Below are 17635 nucleotides of genomic sequence, written 5' to 3'. Positions count from 1 at the left end.
CAGCCTTCCCCCTTCCTCATGCTAGGCGCTGCCGGGAGCCGGTCAGAACCGCCAGCCTGATGGTGCAGTTGCGCAGTCGGATGGAAGGGGCTGCACAGTGGCTTTCCAAGAGGAGAACTGTCGATACCCCTCCTGCTCAAAATGTTCCTTTTAATGAATTTGCTTATTTTCGTTTAAACTCAAGCTGTCCATTCAGGGAAGAAGCCATATCCAATTCTCCCTGAAAATTTTAAGTACTGGCCCTATAGGAAGTTGGAAAAAATCACTCCTGTCCTTGTGACTACCCCTGATGATGGGAAAGAGAGACCCAATGAGTATTGGACCCACGTTTATGGGAAAAATGATAGGGAAAAGTTACCTGGGTTCAGGTTCCTTCCTCTGCCCCTACGTGGCCTCCAAATGACATACTCAGTGATTAATGGTGACAGGTGGGTACAGAGAACAAATGATATTCTTTGGCTAGCCCACCAAAGAAGGGCCTGGCAAACTATAAAACAAATGAGAACAGGGTATTACCTAACTCCTGATCAGAAAATTCTCCATTATAAGTCTTACTGAAAATGGGTCCAAGGCACAGTCTATAAAATTTGTCCCTGCCTACCAAAGAGTTATCGTGTCCTTTTAGAGAGAGCCTGTTTCTTTCCTACAGGACATGGAGAACGGGAGTATAACTATGAAAGCTTGTGGGCCATACATCAAAATAATAGAATAGTGAACTTTAGTCATCTGTAAAGAAACCAAGAGTCTGGCACCTACCTAACCTTTGTACGATTTTCTGGCCGCAGTAATTAAGAACAAAGTTCACTTAGAAAGAAGTGAACTGCGAAGACCTGCCAAATGACATAATCTCATTCTCCAAACTCATGTAACCGTGCTATGTGTCAATTAAATGATTAATATCTATATGTAATCAAAGAGCATATAATCAGGGTGCTATTTTTCATTAAAGGCAAGGCTCAGCTTTTGCTAGTGTCTGTGTTCTCATTCATTTCAGTGAGTCACCGACGTCATCTATCCTTCAGGGACTCCTGGACTCGGTGGAGCTGGACTCCCGCAAGGTGCCCTGAAGCTCATGTAATCGCTGTGCTCCTGTAGCTTCCCATCCTCATCAGGGGCTAACGGATGGGGTGGAGGGGTATCAGGGAGGGGAAAGAGGCAGACCGGGTAAGCGCAGCCCACTCTGTCACTTAGGCCACCCCAACACTGCTGGCTTCTAGGCACGGGGGGAGGAGATAAAGAGCCCCTGTCCCCAGAAGCAATTAGCAAAGACATGATCCAAGTGAACAGCGACACAAGTCTGGCTAGTAGAGCACGTGGCATCCTGGGAAGGCCGAGGGAAGGCAGCGGACCCAAGGGGGCACATTCCGTGTTGAGTGCGGAAAGCTGACCGAGAGGTAAGAGGGGCTTCGTGAAGCCCTGGAGAAAACAGAGCTCGTGGCCTGTCTCACTGTCAGAGGACTGCGGGCCCCCGCTGGCCTGAGGCTGGACGGGAGGGGTCAGGTCCATGCTTGGAAGGAAGGGCTTTGAGCAGCAGAGGGACACAGGACCGTGTTTCAGAAGGGACACCTGGGCGCTGGAGCGAGGGGCCCGCAGGAACGCAGGCTGCGGCCCATAGTGCTCAGCTGCCCTCCTGCGGGTGTGTCAGGAGGGACGCCACGGCTTGGCCCCGGGGGTTTCCGGGAGGACAGTGCGGCTGGGATGCAGGGACAGGATGACACAGAATCAACGGGACTCGGCAGCGGAACGAGTGTGAGGTGGAGATGGGAATCCACAAACAGCAGCCTGTTTCAGCGGGAAAATGTTCAACTTTCAGTTTGAGACCCGTCGTCTTGATGCCGGAGTTCTTGTTCACGAATCCGAAGAATGAGCTTCACAAACAGTCAAGGTAGGGGAGCAAGGTACAGGCGTTCATTTGGAGATATAGTGAAAGAACGGAGCTACTGGCTCACGCCCAGAGGGGACAAGAGAGTCGGTGGTGGTGCGTTGTCTAGGGGTTTTATAGGCAGTTGAGGATTTTTCAAGAACACGAAAAAAACTTAGGGGTGTGGACTTGTTAGTGGTCCCTGAATATTAAAAATTAACTTAACATAAGGAACTTCCTGCCTTGATTTCTCCCTGGGACACCGGCGCCTTGGTCCGGGAGCACATCAAAAGGCTGCCTGCCCAGCCCCCAAGGTGGGCTGAGATATTGTCTATTTGCTAAAGAATCCTGCCTCTTGAACTTCCTGGGTGTTAAAATGCAATCTTATCTTTAAGATGGAACTCTTCCTGTCTTTTACCATGTCCTCTACAGCTGGGTCTGCATGCTAAGTTAGTTGCTCAGTTTGCAAAATCACCTCGTCAGATCTGAAGGAGGAAAGACAGCACATAGGCCTGGGCCTTTTAGCATGCTAAAGTGAATCTTACACATGGTTACAAATGGTTAGTGTAACTGACACGTGCCACTCTTCCCCATCTGGGGAACATTAACTGATGTCACCGAAGAATGATTCTAGAGCTTAATGGTTAACATAGAGTTTCAGTAGGGACTTCTTTGCCCATTGTTACATTGCTCTGGCCATAAATATTCCGCCCTGCTCTTCCCGGAGGCCCTCACCCTACTCTGACTACACCCAGGGTCCCTGTCTCAGTCTGGCCGGGTTTGAACTGCCCGAGGGCCGTGGAAGTGGAGTGTCCAGGTGGCAGCTGGTTGGTCAGGGCTCTGAGAGCAAGAGCGCGAGCAGCAGATTCAGAGTCCCTGGCACACTGCAAGGTGCAGTCAGCTTGTGGGTGCGCCTGGGGGTGGGGGGCGGGACGTAAGCCCGACATTCGGTAGCGAGCAAGGAGAGCCTCACCTAGGAAGAGCAGTGGGATGCCGCAGGCAGCAGAGAGAGCCTCACCTAGGAAGAGAAGTAGGGTCCGCAAGGGAAAAGGGAGAATGAACAGGCCCGGAAGCCACAGGGCAGCCAGAGTGGTCCTGCCTCCTGCCCTGAAGCCAGAAAGAGAAGGAAGCAAGACCACATCTTGGTTTGGTGACTGGGACGTTGTGGGTAACATTGCAGCATTCCCGAATCTCTTCCTGGCTTCAATGCATCTACATATGAACACGCATTCCTCAAGGGTGCAGAGAAGTACGTCATCTCCGTATCGGTGTGTAACTATATGGTGACCGAGGGCTTATCTGAACCTGAGAGGCGTGGAGGTCTCGCATGCTTCTGCCGGAGGAGAGGGAAGGGCCCCGACCACAGTTTGTAAGCAATATACGGGGTTTAAACCTTAGTTTTCCCTTTGATTTTGGTTTTAGAGGTATTTTGCCCCAGGATTTCCTCTCCCCGGACTTACAGGCTCGCTTGGCGGCTCCTCGGTCTGTGTCTAGAAGAGGATGTGAGCCCGACAGTGGTGGGAGCGCAACCCCGCAGCGGACACGCCGCTCCGGAGACGGCGCGGTCGGGCACGAACTCACTCCTGGGGACCCCAGCCTGCCCGGGGCCGGGAGGAGCCCAGGCCCAGCGCGACCCCCGGGGCCACCGCGCCCTCCGGCCCGTCCAACCGGTACACCAGCACCCGCCCGCCCAGGCCGCGTGGACACAGACACCGTCCCGCCTGTCAATGGTCCGCCCGTAGCCCTCAGACGGGCGCACGGAGGGGCGGAGCTGGGCGGTGCCTGGGCGGGAGGCGCGGCCCCTGGGCCTCCAGGCGCACAGAGGGCGGCGGACTCGGACTGGTTCACAGCCTGTGGCGTCCGGCTGGGCTGGGGAGACGACGCTCCTGGAGTCCGCCTCTCTATTCCTGGCACAGCTTTGGTCTGTTACCGCCTAGTCACCGAGGTCCCTCCCATGCTACCCCCGCGGGAGATGCGGGTCAGGGAGGTGAGCCGCGCTGAGGCTACCGTTGGCGGCGCTAGGCAGGGCTTTGTTGGCGCGCCGGGAGCGGGGACGCAGGGTCGCGTGTCCGCAGAAGGGAGCTCTCTGCGGATTTCCTCCCGAGCGTGAGGTCGACCCCCGCCTGGCTGCCTCGCCGACCGGGTCGTCCCTGTCCCTCCGAACGCACGGAGCTCGGTGCTGCTGAACAGCGCGGTTCACCTGATCTTTGCGCACGCGCGCGGGGAGCGGCGACAGCCGTCACCCCCACTTCCGTTTGTAAGGAAGAGGGAGGCTCAGTAACCGCTGGGTGTGCTGCGGGCGTGGTGCGCCCTCCTGTCCCCAGATAGTACATTTAAATTGAGAAACTGTGGCGGGAACGGTGACCGGGACAATCCCTGAGCCTAGCCAGCGGGTGTGGAGAGCGGCGGTGGGCGGGTGCTGGGACAGTCCGTCCGCCTGGCCTCCCGGCTTCTGGCTGCGTTCATGGACGTGGACAAAATCTGGCAATCAGTGCACGTGCCCAAGTGTCCATCTACAGCTGACCCCTCCAGCACAGAAGGGGTGGGAGGGATCAATGTGATGCCCTATGAATAAGCCGTAAAACCGATAACTCACTGTCCCTTTTGTAGAGAGCAGGGAAGGGGTGCCTACTTGCCCAGGAAGCCGATGCCTCAGCGCCTGAGAGCCAGCTGGCTGCCCGGGTTCAGGTGACCGATTCTGGGCTGCATTTTCAGTGAGGTCATTGCTCTGCAGTGTCGGCCTCCTCCCCGTCTCCGACCCGCAGATGTAGAGGCGACGCGATGAGATATAGAGGACCAGAGTAGGCCAGCCAGCGGACTCAAGGCATACCAGCTCAAGAGTGGTGCTGGAAAGGCACCTCTCATATTTATTGACCAGGCATCACATTGTTGAGTGGGTGAACAGGTTTCTAGACACAGTGATTAACATGCTTTACTCCAGGAATGTATTTGCCTCCATGTCGCTGGGGCAAGTCGTCCCTGGAGCCAGGCAATGAGGGGGTAGAGATAGCAAGAAACAGATCTCGGTTTAGATTTAGTGAGCTGCGGCCTGCACCGCAGATTCCAAGGAAGACAGTCAATTCCCAGAGAAACAGAATCCTCCTTGGATGGCAACCTACACTGCAGAGTTTAAATTGAGGCCAGCGATAGGGCAAGAGTGCCACTAAACTCAGCCAGAAACACACATTCCCCGTTTCTAACCCCATCTTCTGTAGGAACGGCCTGTTCTCACTGCTGTTCACCTGCCTAAGGAAATGCTTCCAACAGGATGATCGGAGGCGTCCCGCCTAAGGCACACGTGGCCAGGCCCTGCTCTGTGGCAGAAGTAGAAAATCTACGTGACAGTTCATGTGACTGTGTGTCCTTAAAATTCACTAGTCTTGATACATTTTGAAAGTCCTTTTGAACTTTGCTTATGTGTATTTGTAGTGAAAACGAAAGGACTGATGGTTGTAGAGTTTACTCGTTAAAATTCTCATGATTCAGATTCTTACAAAAGGTGAATGACGGCCCTGCTGTGGACACCAGCTTAGCTGTGGGATCAAAGTCAGTGTAAGGCTGGAGGCACTGGGGGAGGGGTGAGCCTGCCGCACAGGCTCAGGCCTCACCTAATAAGGCGAGGAGACCAGCAGGTCCTGGTCTGACAACATTTCAGGGTCTGATCAGACAACATTCTAGAAGTTCCTAACTAGAGCCCTCCCCCACGCTGGAGGAATGGTGGTAGCTGTCCAGGGCCTGTCTAGAGACCAATGAGAGACCTTCACGCACCCTCGGCTAGACAATCGTCATGCTGCTGTAAATCTACGCTCTGCCTCCCCTTACCTTCTTTAAAAACTTGCTGCCTGCCCTGCTGGGCGAGACTTCTCCAGCCTCCATTTATGTAGACTGGTGAACCTTGCCTGGGATTGTCCTCAAATAAACTGCCTGGCCCTTTCTTGCCTCTCGTCGCCTGCTTATTTTGGTTGGAATTTATCTTACAGTCAGCATCATCAGTAAGGAGACACCATACCTCCTGATAAAGGGTCCTAAGGACGCATCATGCCCAGGGGTATTCGCACCATCAGCTGCATCTCCTGTGTGCAAACCTCAGGTAGTGTCCATTTGTGCGTCATTGTAGACGAGAGCTGCCCTCTGTGCCCTTCAAAACACTCAAGGTTGGAACACACAAAGAAACATGAGGCAGTGTGCAGGTGAGACAGGACCAAAGGGCCCAAATACTGTGTATATACAATTCCTGAGGCAGGACTGGTCTGAGAAGGGGGAGGGAAGATGGCTAGAAATGGCATTATTGGGATGGCGGACAAAATTGGAAGCCAGTGGTGGATGAGACAGTAGTAGTGTGACTTCATTTCCCATGATTAATCATTGTCCTGTGCCCATGGCCTTGGAGATAGGAAATAACTCATTGAAAAGTCTTGAGGACAAGAAGCCACAAAGTCTGAAACAGAGTCTAGAAAGGGGGAGGAAGGAGTGAGAGTGGAAGACAAGATGATGAAATAGGCCGGATAAATGTTGCAGAGTGAAAACAGTTGGTGAAGTTAGCCAGGAAACGGGTATATGAGAATTCTTTGTCCTGTTCTAATGCAACTTTTGTATAAATTTGAAATTACATAGGAATTGAAAGTCATAGATAGAAACGTCTACCCTGTGTTCAGTGCCGGTTAAGTATCTCCTACTAATGAAACTAGAATTACTCAAGTGGCCAATTCCCCCTGAACACCCGAATTTCTCACGTCGACATTCTGAGGTCATCTGTCAGCAAGGGGCACGTGTGTGGCAAGCTATGGTTTGCTGAGTCCCAACTCTTCCTGCCAGATTTGCTTCCCTTTCTGGGTCCTGTTCCTGGATGAGTCAAGATGGGGTAGATTTTCACATTGGATGCTTGCAGGGACCACTAGGCATAGGCAGGTTTCATAGAACCTGCAGCGGCCTGATGCCCTGGGTCCCCTGCAGACCGGGAACTCCTGCATTGGGGCTGCTGTGGGCCCATTAGATCATGAACTCAAGTTTTGCAGACTTGGGAATGGTTCTCTCCTCAATGTTTTAGGACACTCAGTCCCATCTGGCTCAGGGGAGACTGTGCATCAGCCCAGGATTGTAACCTTTTCATTTTCTTGGCAACTTACTTTGTAGAGGTACAGAAATGGGAGTTTTAGAAGGTGCCTGGAAGGGGAAAGAGTGACATGGTCTGTTACACAGGGAAGGGAACTTGCCTCCCTACATGTAAGGTGCAGCACGGCTGTGCAGCAGATGCTCCCGCAGCTCCCACAACGTCCATCCAGCAACTGGGGTAGAGGCCATGCAGCTTCAGTATTCAAGGAGGCCTCACTTGAAGCTGAGACAAAAGGCAGCGCCTGCGGCTTGGGAACTCGAGTCTGAACTGCAGGCATGACCTAAAGGAGATTTCTGGGAGGTGCAGTCCCGGGAGGTGGAGCTGCCCCACGGATTCTGCATACTGAACACCACTGGCCACGCCTCCGAGGATTCTGGGTGTTGAAGGCCTGGGGCGGTGCCGCGCTGACTCTTCTGGGTACGGGTGAGTTAGTGCTGGACAGCTGAAGAGGGCCTGAGGATTCCGGGTACTGAGGTCCTGAAGCCGCCCCGCCAAGGTTTGTGGGTACTGAGGTTCGAACTCGCCCCGCCAGGATTCGTGGTGTAGACGCGTTGGACCCGCCCACCAGGGATTCTGTGCACTGAAGTCCTGGAACCGCCCCACCGAGGATTCTGGGTCCTGGAATCCTGGAGCCTCCCGCCGAGGATTCTGGGTACGGACGTCTTTAACTGCCCGCCGAGGATTCTGGGTTCTGGAATCCGGCCTGCGCACAGGATCCCGGGTAGTGTCCTCCGGTGGACGGCCACGCCGATGCGTAGAGCCTCCGTCTGCCTCCGGCCGAGGACGCAGAGCCACCGTCCCCACCCGCCGTCCGTCCCCGGGTGAGTAGGGGCCCTGCAGCCCCCTGTCCAGCTCCCTCTTCCGAGCAGGGAGGATGCCGGCTCTGCGAATGTGGCGGGGAGGGTTACTGAGGCCGGAAGCGCCTGCAGGCCGCAGGTGCAGGGGGTCCGTGTCCCAGGGGGAGACAGGGCGAGTCGCCAGGAGAGCCTTTGGGAAAAGTCGGGAGCTGCGGCCCGGGGAGTCCCGGGGTCGTCGGGCGGCTACGTCTGGAGGGCCTCTCCCCGCGCGCTGGGCGGAGCCTCCGCCTGGGCGGGAGGGTTCCTGACGCCCGAGGAGAGGGAGTTCTCGAACAGGTCGGACGAGTGGAGGTGAGGGCGGTGACCAGAACGGTGAGCAGCGGCAGAGAGCAGGCGAGGGCCGAGGGCGGAAAGGGGCGCTCACTGAGCTCCGCGTGGGCAGATGCCTCGGCAACTTGCACGGCCGGGTCACCTGGATGCAGGGTCCGCGTGGATCTGCACAGCCTGGGAACCACGCCCTAGCACCCCAGGATATCGGGGAGGCGCAGAGCACTGCGCGGGGTGAGGCCGTGTTCTGAGAACTTCCCGAAGGCCAAGAAAGGAGATTTGGGGGCAGCTTCTAAAGAGCACGGTCGTACAGCGGGAGGTCTGTCCCGGTGTCCCAGGCGACGCAACTTGTGAGCCCAACTCAGACCTTGGTGGCCCTTCCCTACTTACCCGATGTAGGACAGAGGGTGAAGGCTTGCGCTTCAGTCTGCAGATTAGAATGAATAGCGAAGTAACAAAGACGCTCACCGCTGGAAGAGCGCAGAGACAAAACAAAATAAGTTGGTCGCCCCAGTGAGAAATCTTTAAGTCAAAAAGTACCACTCGAATAAAGGGGAGTTGCGGGTAGCCTCAGAAGTTTCACTCGTAGTCTTAAGATTGTGTCTTTTCAGGCTTTCAAGAATGGGGAAAAGCTGGGGCGTTGCTGGGCATACGCATGACTTGTGGTGTCTTTAGCAGAGCGTTGTTTATTTTCCTTTGTTCCTGCCCCCACTGCAACAGAGAATTGAAGGGCAGAGATAAAGTAGTGAAGCAGAGTAGAGGTTTTCTTTAAAGTTACTTACTTAGGGATAAAGTGCAGGTGACCTCAGGGAGGCGAGACACCCTGAAGGGCATGCATTGTATTTAGAGAAAGTGCACACTGAGAAAGTGATGTGGGCGATCTCAGAGAAGAGGCGCTGGAAGGTTCAAGTTTCATTCAAGGCTAAGCACTTAGATAGTGTGGGTGACCTCAGAGCGGTGCATGCTGAAGGGTTGGGGGTTTCCCATTTTATGGATTTTTCACGAATGTGACAGGGCTAGGGAGTGTAGACTAGTTAAGTGGACCCGAAATGATCATCTGTGATGAGATGTTAAGTCTCTTCTCTGTCCTCCAGGTAATGCTACAAAATTAACTCAACACAGGAAATTTAGTGCTTTGATTTCTCCCTAGGGTAGCACCATCTGTCTGCCAGCATGTCACCTTATGACTGCCTGCCCCGCCCCCTAGGTGGGCTGAGTCATTGTCTGTTTGCTAAAGAGTGTTTTAAGAATCGTACTGCTTAATTTCCTGGGTTTTAAAATGCAATCTTGGTTTTAAGCTGGAATCGTTCCTGTTGTTACGATGCTGTTCAGAGCTGGGCTTGTTTCCAAAATTAATTGGCAGAGTCCAGCTCCAGCGAGTCCAGGGATCCCTGAGGGATGAATGGCGTCGGCAAGTGACGGAATGAATGAATGAGGACACAGACACTAGCAGAGTTTCCGAGCTGAGCCTGGCCTGTTTTATTGAAATTTAGCAAGGTTATATATGTTTTGAGTACGCAGTTTCACAAAGATTAGAACATTTGATTCTTTGAGAAAAAATATTCACGTAAAGGTCAATCTTTAGAGATGAGATTATTGGCGCCTTAGCAATTATTAATGTTTTGCACTTGTGCTTGCTGGGCATCCCTAGCGGTTTCGGAACAAACAAGACTTAATTCTCAGAATGTTCCCTCACACCTGGTTGGCTTGGGCCCTACTTGCAGTTTCCTTATTATTGATTCTAAAATTACCGCGGTTACTATTCATTTAAGTATTAAGTATAGCTAAGTCTATTTTTCTAGGTCTAGAGCATTACATGCAGATATAAAGAAAAACAGCAAAACAGTCTATCATCAAAGCAGTGTAGCAAAACTAAGCTGATTGTAATTGCGGGAACTGGAAACTGTACCCTTGGGTAGTTGCCCAGTTTCATAGAGACGAGAGTGTTGCCCCTGGGGGGATGAGGTAAGGGGGTAATAACCAATGAATCCGAAGGCTTAGGGGCCCAGTCAGGCCACCTTTCTTCCCAGGGAGGGCAGGGTCATGTGCTTTTTTAGAGTTTCTTTAAACCATATACAATAATATCTACAAGAAAATTTCTTCAATGGGGAGAGTGTGTACAGTCATGCCAGGCCCTTCCACACACAATATCCCGTCCGTTATACATGCTGGCTCTGTTTTATTGTTTTATTTTTTCACCCGGGACCCAACAGGTCTAGGAGTGATTTAGAAATTCCTCTCAGGGCCGAGTTGGGTGGGGAGAGGGTACTGGGACCCACTCAAACAACCCCTGTTTATTATATGCTAATACTTGTTTCCAAAGTCCTCTCAGGGTCCTCCTCTTGTCACTCCATCCCTACTTTCTGGGGGAAAGGTGGTCTTGCCTCTGGCATTTCTCCCAGGTTATTTTAAATTTGGTTTTCCAATTTAGGTGTATAAATACACAATAACAACATTTCCAAACACCATAATAATAAGGAGAGTTAGCGGGGTTGTTCCTGTCAGAAGTCCACTTTGTTTCCTTCTTGCTGGGCATCTGGGCAGTGCCATCAGGTGGGCAGTTTGGACTGGCTCCCGACAACTAATCATGATGCTTATCTCTTGCTCAGGTTGCAAATTACTTCATTAGGGGCTGTAGGAGGAAAAAAACAGCATATGGTTAAAGTTAAAGAATAAGCTGGGCCTTTTAGCAGGCAAAGTAAATCTTACAGTGGCATGATCTAATTGACAAAATGAAGGCAGAGGCTATGCTGAGATACTTTTATCTGGGAATATTCAAGAATTCCAGGCCAAGTTACTCCAGGACTTTTTAGCCTTACTGTTTAACTCATTAACTATCCATCATTTCTGGCTCTCCAGTTTGAAGTGGCCAAGTCTTTTGAGTCCCTCCTAGTGGGTTTTCCTGGCCTTATTTTCTTTCCACCCCACCCACTCATATCTATTCTTCTGCCTAACAGTCTCATGATATGTGGCCTCATGACCTGAGATATGGTGAGAGATGTTATACCACCATCCGTAGTCTGTCCTGTAGATGTTCTGTAAAATAAACTTAATACAAGCAATTTCTTGATTCAGTTCTCCTCCCAGATAGTGCTTCCCCTCAAACAGTGGGGACATATTTTTGGGGGAGGGGAGTTGGTTGGGAGTGGGAGGGAAGTGAGTATAAGGTGAGGGAGTTTATTTTATTATATGTTTATACAATTTTTTTACTAACGTATGATTGATATTATACTCTTATGAAGGTTTCACATGAAAAACAATGTGGTTATTACGTTCACACCCATTCTTGTGTACCCCGTCCTGTACCCCATTGCAGTCACTCTCTGTCAATGTAGTAAGATGCCAGAGTTCTTGTCTTCTCTGTGCTACACTGTCTTCCCCAGGACCCCCACACACCGTGTGAACTGATCATAATACCCCTCAATCCCCTTCTCCAGGAAGCAGTTTATTAAGGCGAGAGTGTGAGGGAATGACAGAGAGAATGACAAAGGAAGTTCACTGAACCTCTGCTCTGCATGGGGCGCATCCCCTGCTGACTGCTTAAGCCGGTGTCACCTTGCGTCCAGTGTGCACTGGGATCTGCACAGCGTGGGAACCGAGTCCCTACCACCCCAGGCTTTGGGGGAGCCGCAGAGCGCAGGATGTAATGAGGTTATGTTCTGCGAACTTCCTAGAGATAAGTGGGGCTTTCAGGAAGGCTGCTAGAGAGCATGACCGTGAGCTTCAGAGCAATCTGGGGGCACCCAGGTGACAGTGATTTGCGAGCCCAGATCTGAGCTCTCAGCAGCCCCTCCTTACTTATCTGTAATGGGGCAGAGGGCGTTAAGGTTTGAGCTTCAATGCAGAGGATCACAATGACAAAGCAAAGTGACCCAGACACACTGGAAAAGCATAGATATAGAGCGTTGTAGTAGTGAGAGTTGATTTAAGGCAAAAATGTGCACACAGAGTAAGGGGAGTGTGGGCTACCTAAGAGACAGGTGCGGTGAAAGATTGGAAAGGGCTACACACTTAAAAAGTGCAGGCGGTTTTATATGCGGTGAGGGATTTTCAGGAATATAACAAAAGGCTTGGAGTGTGGACTTGTCCACTGGTTCCAGAATGTTCATCTTTGATGAGACACTAAGTTTTTTCTTTTAACTTAGCACAAGACATTTACCTGTCTGATTCCCTCCCAGAACAGCAGTCCTGCCTGGAAGCATATCAATCGAGACCATCTGCTCTGCCTCCAAAGTGAGCTGAGTTATTCTCTTTTTGATTAAAATTCAGTCTTAGCTTTAGGATGGAGTTTCTCCTGAATAAGCTGGGGCTTTTAGCAGGATAAAGTAAATCTTACAAAGGTATGAGCCCATTGACACAGTGAAAACATATCCTGTGCTGAGATGCTTCCTTTATCCGGGGAGTATTCAAACATTCCATGTGAAGCTGGCCTTCTGAGCTTTAACGGACTAATTCTCTAACTCTGTCCTTCCTCCCCCTGCCTCACTCCAACTCCCTCGGTTATTGGCGTGGGAGGTCTAGTGAGGCCAGGCAGGTTTTCCAACACCAGTAGGCCGTTGGGATGACCGCCAAATAAATGGTTTTAACTTATTGTGGCAAAAATTGTGAGCAAAACCCAGAAGTAGAGATACTATTACCCCACGAATGCATCAGCTTCATCTGACACATCACTTTGCAACTGTTGAAAAAAGTGAAACTCAGTTGAGCAAATCTGAAAATCTAATGGGCTTTATTATATCGCTCAAGACTGGGCAGCATCGCCTCTGTGAGTGGAGGAAGACCCCTTTCGGCTGCAGAAAAGTAAAGGTTATTAAAGGTGGAAAGGGAGCAGAGGAAAGGAAATTACTGGCCAAGGATCCATTGTTTTATGTGAGGATGCCTGAAGGGGAGCAGAAGGGGTCTCAGTATATTTCCCAGTGCTGAGCAGGAAATAACATGTTGACTGGTTAAAGGTTCTCTTCCAGGGAGGGTGGAAACTACCACCAGGTTTGGCATTAAGTCTCTGTTTGCCAACATAGGACCATAAGAAGAGTAACATCTTTGGGCGTGTGGTTTTCTTATGAACACAGACATTCTGGTTTGGTCCACATTCTCCCCCATGTGTGTATGCTGGGCATCGCCTTAGCCATGCCCACTGGTGTGAAGCATGGGCTTTGCAGTGAGACTTCAGACCTCGGATTTGTTACAAATTTAAACTCTCTGTGCCTCAACTTCCTCATCTGGAAAAGGTGGGTGGTAAGTAACCACATCATAAGTTTGTTGTGAGGTATTCCATCTCTGGTGGACAGTGAATGCCCAATAATAGTTCAATAGTGTTAATATTAAAACTTTCTGTTCCAGATGAATTAAGAGGACAAACTTTCTGATCAGTGTCGGCATCACGTCAAGACAGGCTGTGTTCAGATGCCTACATTCTGGGTCTCTTCTCGGCCACTGACCACAGGTTTGGGAATTTCCCAGGACACACTCTTTTAGCCTCCTGCTCTGCTTCCTCCAGTCCTGTGCCCACAGGGGAGGGGACTGTGCTGGGCATAGGGAGGACAGCTGCCTGGGTTGGATACTCCTTGCCTGTTACCTTCTCTGCTGCAAACCAGGAGGGCTTTCCCCCGGCCGTGACTGACGGCCTGTGAGCTGCACTGTGCCATGTGATCTCAGAGCCTCAGCTGCTTCTCAGGACACCAAGCCTCTCAGTGAGAAACGTTTCCCCAGATCCCAGCCCCTTGCTCAGGACACGTCTGTCCCTGCGCCTGTCAGTGCTGTGCGCAGCCGACCGCATGCCTGGTGTAGAACCGGCCATGTGAAAAACGGTTCAGGTAGCATTCCATGAGCAATGCATCTGTGCAGGTCCTGGGCTTTATGCTCTATCCACGGTTTATCTCTCATCCAACCTGCTGGTTAGGGCTGGAATCTCTGCTCTGCAAAGGAAGAAATCATCAGTGTTACTGAGGTATAATTTCAACACACTAAAACCCTCTCATTTTAAGGTACAGTTCAGAAAGTTTTGATAAATATAAGCTGTTGAGTCTCCATCATCCGAATCAGTATATGAAAGTTTCTCATCACCCCAGGATGGTTTGTTTCCTCAACATTTTAATGAATTATAAGTGGAGGAGCTAAATGTTCCCAGTGTGCCTGGCATTCAAACGTGAGGCATTGCTGACTCTGTGAAGCCGCCGTCGCTGCCTCTCCGTTCCTGTACTGCACGTGTTGGCGCCCAGGAATGTCGGCAGGGGGCCCGAGTGAGAACAGCCAGAGCTCGTGGGGGTGTCCACTCTGGGCCTGCAGAGAGGACTCTCCTCTCATTCCCGTTTGTTTGGGAAGAGAGAATCCATGTTTAAGTTTATAATGAAAAATGCTTAAACATTAATTCAAATATAATGTATAATCTCTTGATACCCTCATCAGCCCAACAGTTTGTTATTTGTGTCTCCAGGCCCCACCCTAACCCTAAGCTTTCTATTTTCATACCGTGTCTTGAGCCCAGTCAGACCTCATTCATCTGCGGACACTGCAGCAGGCTTCCTGAGCGCGAGTGTGGTTGCTTTGCTTTTTAACTCATCTTTGGCCCCATTATCACACTAGAAGTTTAACAATCCCCTAATTTCACCAGCTACTCGGTCCCATGGAACTCTCCCTAGTGGGCTCAAAAACGTCTTTGCAATTTCGATTCCGTGCTCGGGGCCGTTAGTATGAAAGGCATGGGAAGAGAACTGTCTAGTGTTCAGCAGGTACTTTTCACTTCTCTCTCCTGTTCTTTCCTTGTGCGTCTTGGTGAAGGTGCAGCTCCCACGTGTGGACAGGCGTCTCCTCCTTCACGAGGTGACGCGCCATCTCTCTGACTTTGCTGTATGTTCCCCCAACTCCCTCCCTCGCACCTTCTGGGTTCTTCCAAGTAATCTACTTCTGTGCTGCCTGTACCCCTGTGCCCGGAGGACAGATGATGCGCCCACCACTCACCTGACTACGTGGCACTATTTGTGCTCAAAATATAACCAAAAATTAGGACTTTGGGAACAGCGGTGTAGGGAACTCTAGAGACTCTTTCCCCACAAAACAACTGTAATGTGGATATTATTTAAAAACACCTCTTTAAATCACTGACAACTTTCTTACGGCCACTCAGCATTTGGAGAAACATTTATTCAGAACTGTCTAAATGTTTGTAATGATACTGAGAATCTGTGATTGAGCCACAAACTGGGAACCACCTCCCGCGCTGTCAGTGTGACAGAACAACTGACTGTGGCCAGTGCAGATGACAGACAGCGCCCTCTCTCCCTAGGTTTCCGCTCACGGTGGTGATTTCTCCCCGAGTGGCCAGCACCGCCGTTGTCCTAAGCTCCTCCTCCTGCCGACCCTGGGTTCTTAAACCTCTGGCTCAGGTCAGCATGCTTGAGGGGTCTGGTATCTCAGTAAGGCTCTCTGAGGTCATCCTTCTGGGTTTTGCGGAATGGATGTCTTGGGCTTTTAGATTCATGTGTTTCTGAAAGTGTTTGATTCTTCATTTTTTTAAGTCTGAAAGTTTAATTTTATCATGATTTTTTACTGAAGGATATTTGATGTATAATGTTACACTGGATTTAGATCTGCAGCATAGTGATTTGGCAGTTACATACATTATTAAGTGTTCACCCCAACTAGTGTAATTACTATTATTTACTATTGACATAGAAACATAGAAGAAATCTATGGCCTGTATGCTCTATGCCTTGCTTTCACTCACCCACTAATTTCGTTATGATTGAGTTTTTGTACCTCTATCCTCCTCACCTACTTCAACCCCAATCCCAAACCCTCCCTTCCCATGGTAACCACCAGTCCCTTCTCTGAGTCTGGCAGTGAATTCTATTCGTTTTGTTTTGTATAATATGTGAAGTCATATAGTGTTTTCTTCCTCTTCCTGGTGTAGCGTTTCACTTAGCATCATACCCTCCAGGTCCACCCATTCTGTCACAAGTGTCTGGATATCTTTCCTGTGGCTCAATCATGCTCCATTGCATACATGTAGCACATCTATCTGTTCTTCCAACAGTTTGGTTGCTTGTATAAGTTGGCTCTTTTAAGTAATGCAGCCATAAATATGACACTTGTGCCTGTGTTTACTTCTAAGCGTGTCATGGCTCCATGTCTTAGTGTCAGGTCTCTAATCCATTTTGGGTTTACTCTTCTGCGTGCAGTTAAAGCGTAATCCAGTTTCGTTCCCTTGCACAAAGCTGTCCAGCTTTCCCAACACTGCCTGTTTTCCCCACTGTATATTTGTAGTTCCTTTGTCATATATTAATTGACCACATGTATGTGGCTTTATTTCTAGGCTTTGCATTCTGTTCCATTGGCCTATGGGCCTGCTCTGTGCCAGTACCACAGTGTTTTGTGTACTGTAGCCTGAAGTGAGAGAGCATGATGCCCCCATTTTCACCATTCGTTGTTCTTCTTTCTCCAGATTGCTTTGGCTCTTTGGAGTCTTCTGTGGTTCACTGGAAAATACCATTAGTGTCTCAAAATGGATTGCATTGACCATGTAAGTTCCTTTGGGCAAGATGGCCATTTTGACAATATTATTTCTTCCTATAAAGGAGCACAGGGTAGATTTCCACTTACTGGTGCTTCTTCAATTTCTTTCTTTAGCGTCTTACAGCTTTCAGAGTACAGCTGTTTCACCTCCTTAGTTAAGGTGACTCTTGGGTATTTTATTCTTTTTGATGCAGTTGCAAATGGAATTGGTTTCCTGGTTTTTCCTTGTGTTCATTGTTATTATGTAGAAATGCCACAAATGTCTGTATATTGATCTCGTATCCTGCAACTTCGCTGGATCCAGTTACTCATTCTAACAGTTTTCTAGTGAAGTCTCCAGGGTTTTCTATGTATAATATGTCATGTGCAAATAGTGACAGTTTTCTTCTTCCTCACCAATTTGGAAGCCTTCTGTCTCTTCTCTGGTTGCCATGACTAGGACTTGCACTACTATGTTGAATAAAAGAGGTGAGAGTGTACTTGATTATTTTCTGATCTTGGAGAAAAATATTTCAGCTTTTCCCGATTCAGTTGACGTTAGCTGTGGCGTTGTCTTATGTGCCCTTTCTTATGTTGAAATGTGTTCTGTGTACATCCGTTTTGTTGAGTGCTGTTATCATGAATCGATGTTGAATTTTTTTCAAGTGATTTTTCAGTATCTGTTGAGATTATCACTTCATTTTTATCCTTTTTATTGTGTATCACATTAGTCAATTTGCAAATAATTTTGCTCCTCAATTCCCAGGGAGAAATCGCATGTGGTCGTGCTGGATGGTCTTCTTGCTGTGTTTTTGAATTTGGTTTCTATTATTTTGTGGAGGATTTTCACATCTCTGTTCACCATGGATGTTGGTCTTTCATGCTGTTTTGTTGCAATGCGTTTGTTTTGCTTTTACGGTGATGCTGGCCTGATAGAGTGAGGTTGGAAGTAGCCCTCGGTCTTCTATTTTGGCAATGCTTTAGGAAGGATGCGTATTAGCGTTTCCTTGAGTGTTTGGAACAATTCAGCTGGCTTTTCATTTTTTG

The 17635-nt window shown here is 49.7% G+C and overlaps 1 protein-coding gene and 1 long non-coding RNA gene across 18 annotated transcripts in view; both read left to right on the top strand.

The window, feature by feature from the left end:
- The first annotated feature begins 3222 nt into the window (after positions 1-3222).
- LOC130680799 (uncharacterized) lies at positions 3223-5488 on the top strand. The gene is made up of 3 exons (XR_008993836.1): positions 3223-4366; positions 4472-4580; positions 5077-5488. It is a non-coding gene; the product is annotated as an uncharacterized LOC130680799 (long non-coding RNA).
- Positions 5489-6655: 1167 nt separating this feature from the next.
- Positions 6656-17635, top strand: part of LOC118911073 (zinc finger protein 337-like) — a 118531-nt gene continuing 107551 nt past the window's right edge. For 3 of the 17 annotated variants that reach the window (XM_057492098.1, XM_057492096.1, XM_057492097.1), the window contains exon 1: positions 6677-7795. In XM_057492098.1, the coding sequence (XP_057348081.1) occupies positions 7725-7795 (71 nt within the window). In that variant the 5' untranslated portion in view covers positions 6677-7724. Of the gene's footprint in view, positions 7796-17635 lie in introns of all 17 variants that reach the window. The other 14 variants (XM_057492103.1, XM_057492102.1, XM_057492104.1 and 11 more) reach the window with 13 other exon arrangements.

This window comes from Manis pentadactyla, chromosome 14 (assembly GCF_030020395.1).
Source record: "Manis pentadactyla isolate mManPen7 chromosome 14, mManPen7.hap1, whole genome shotgun sequence".
NCBI classification, from domain to species: domain Eukaryota; kingdom Metazoa; phylum Chordata; class Mammalia; order Pholidota; family Manidae; genus Manis; species Manis pentadactyla.
The sequence above is the reverse complement of the archived record's forward strand: the minus strand, read 5'-3'. Positions and strand labels throughout refer to the sequence as shown.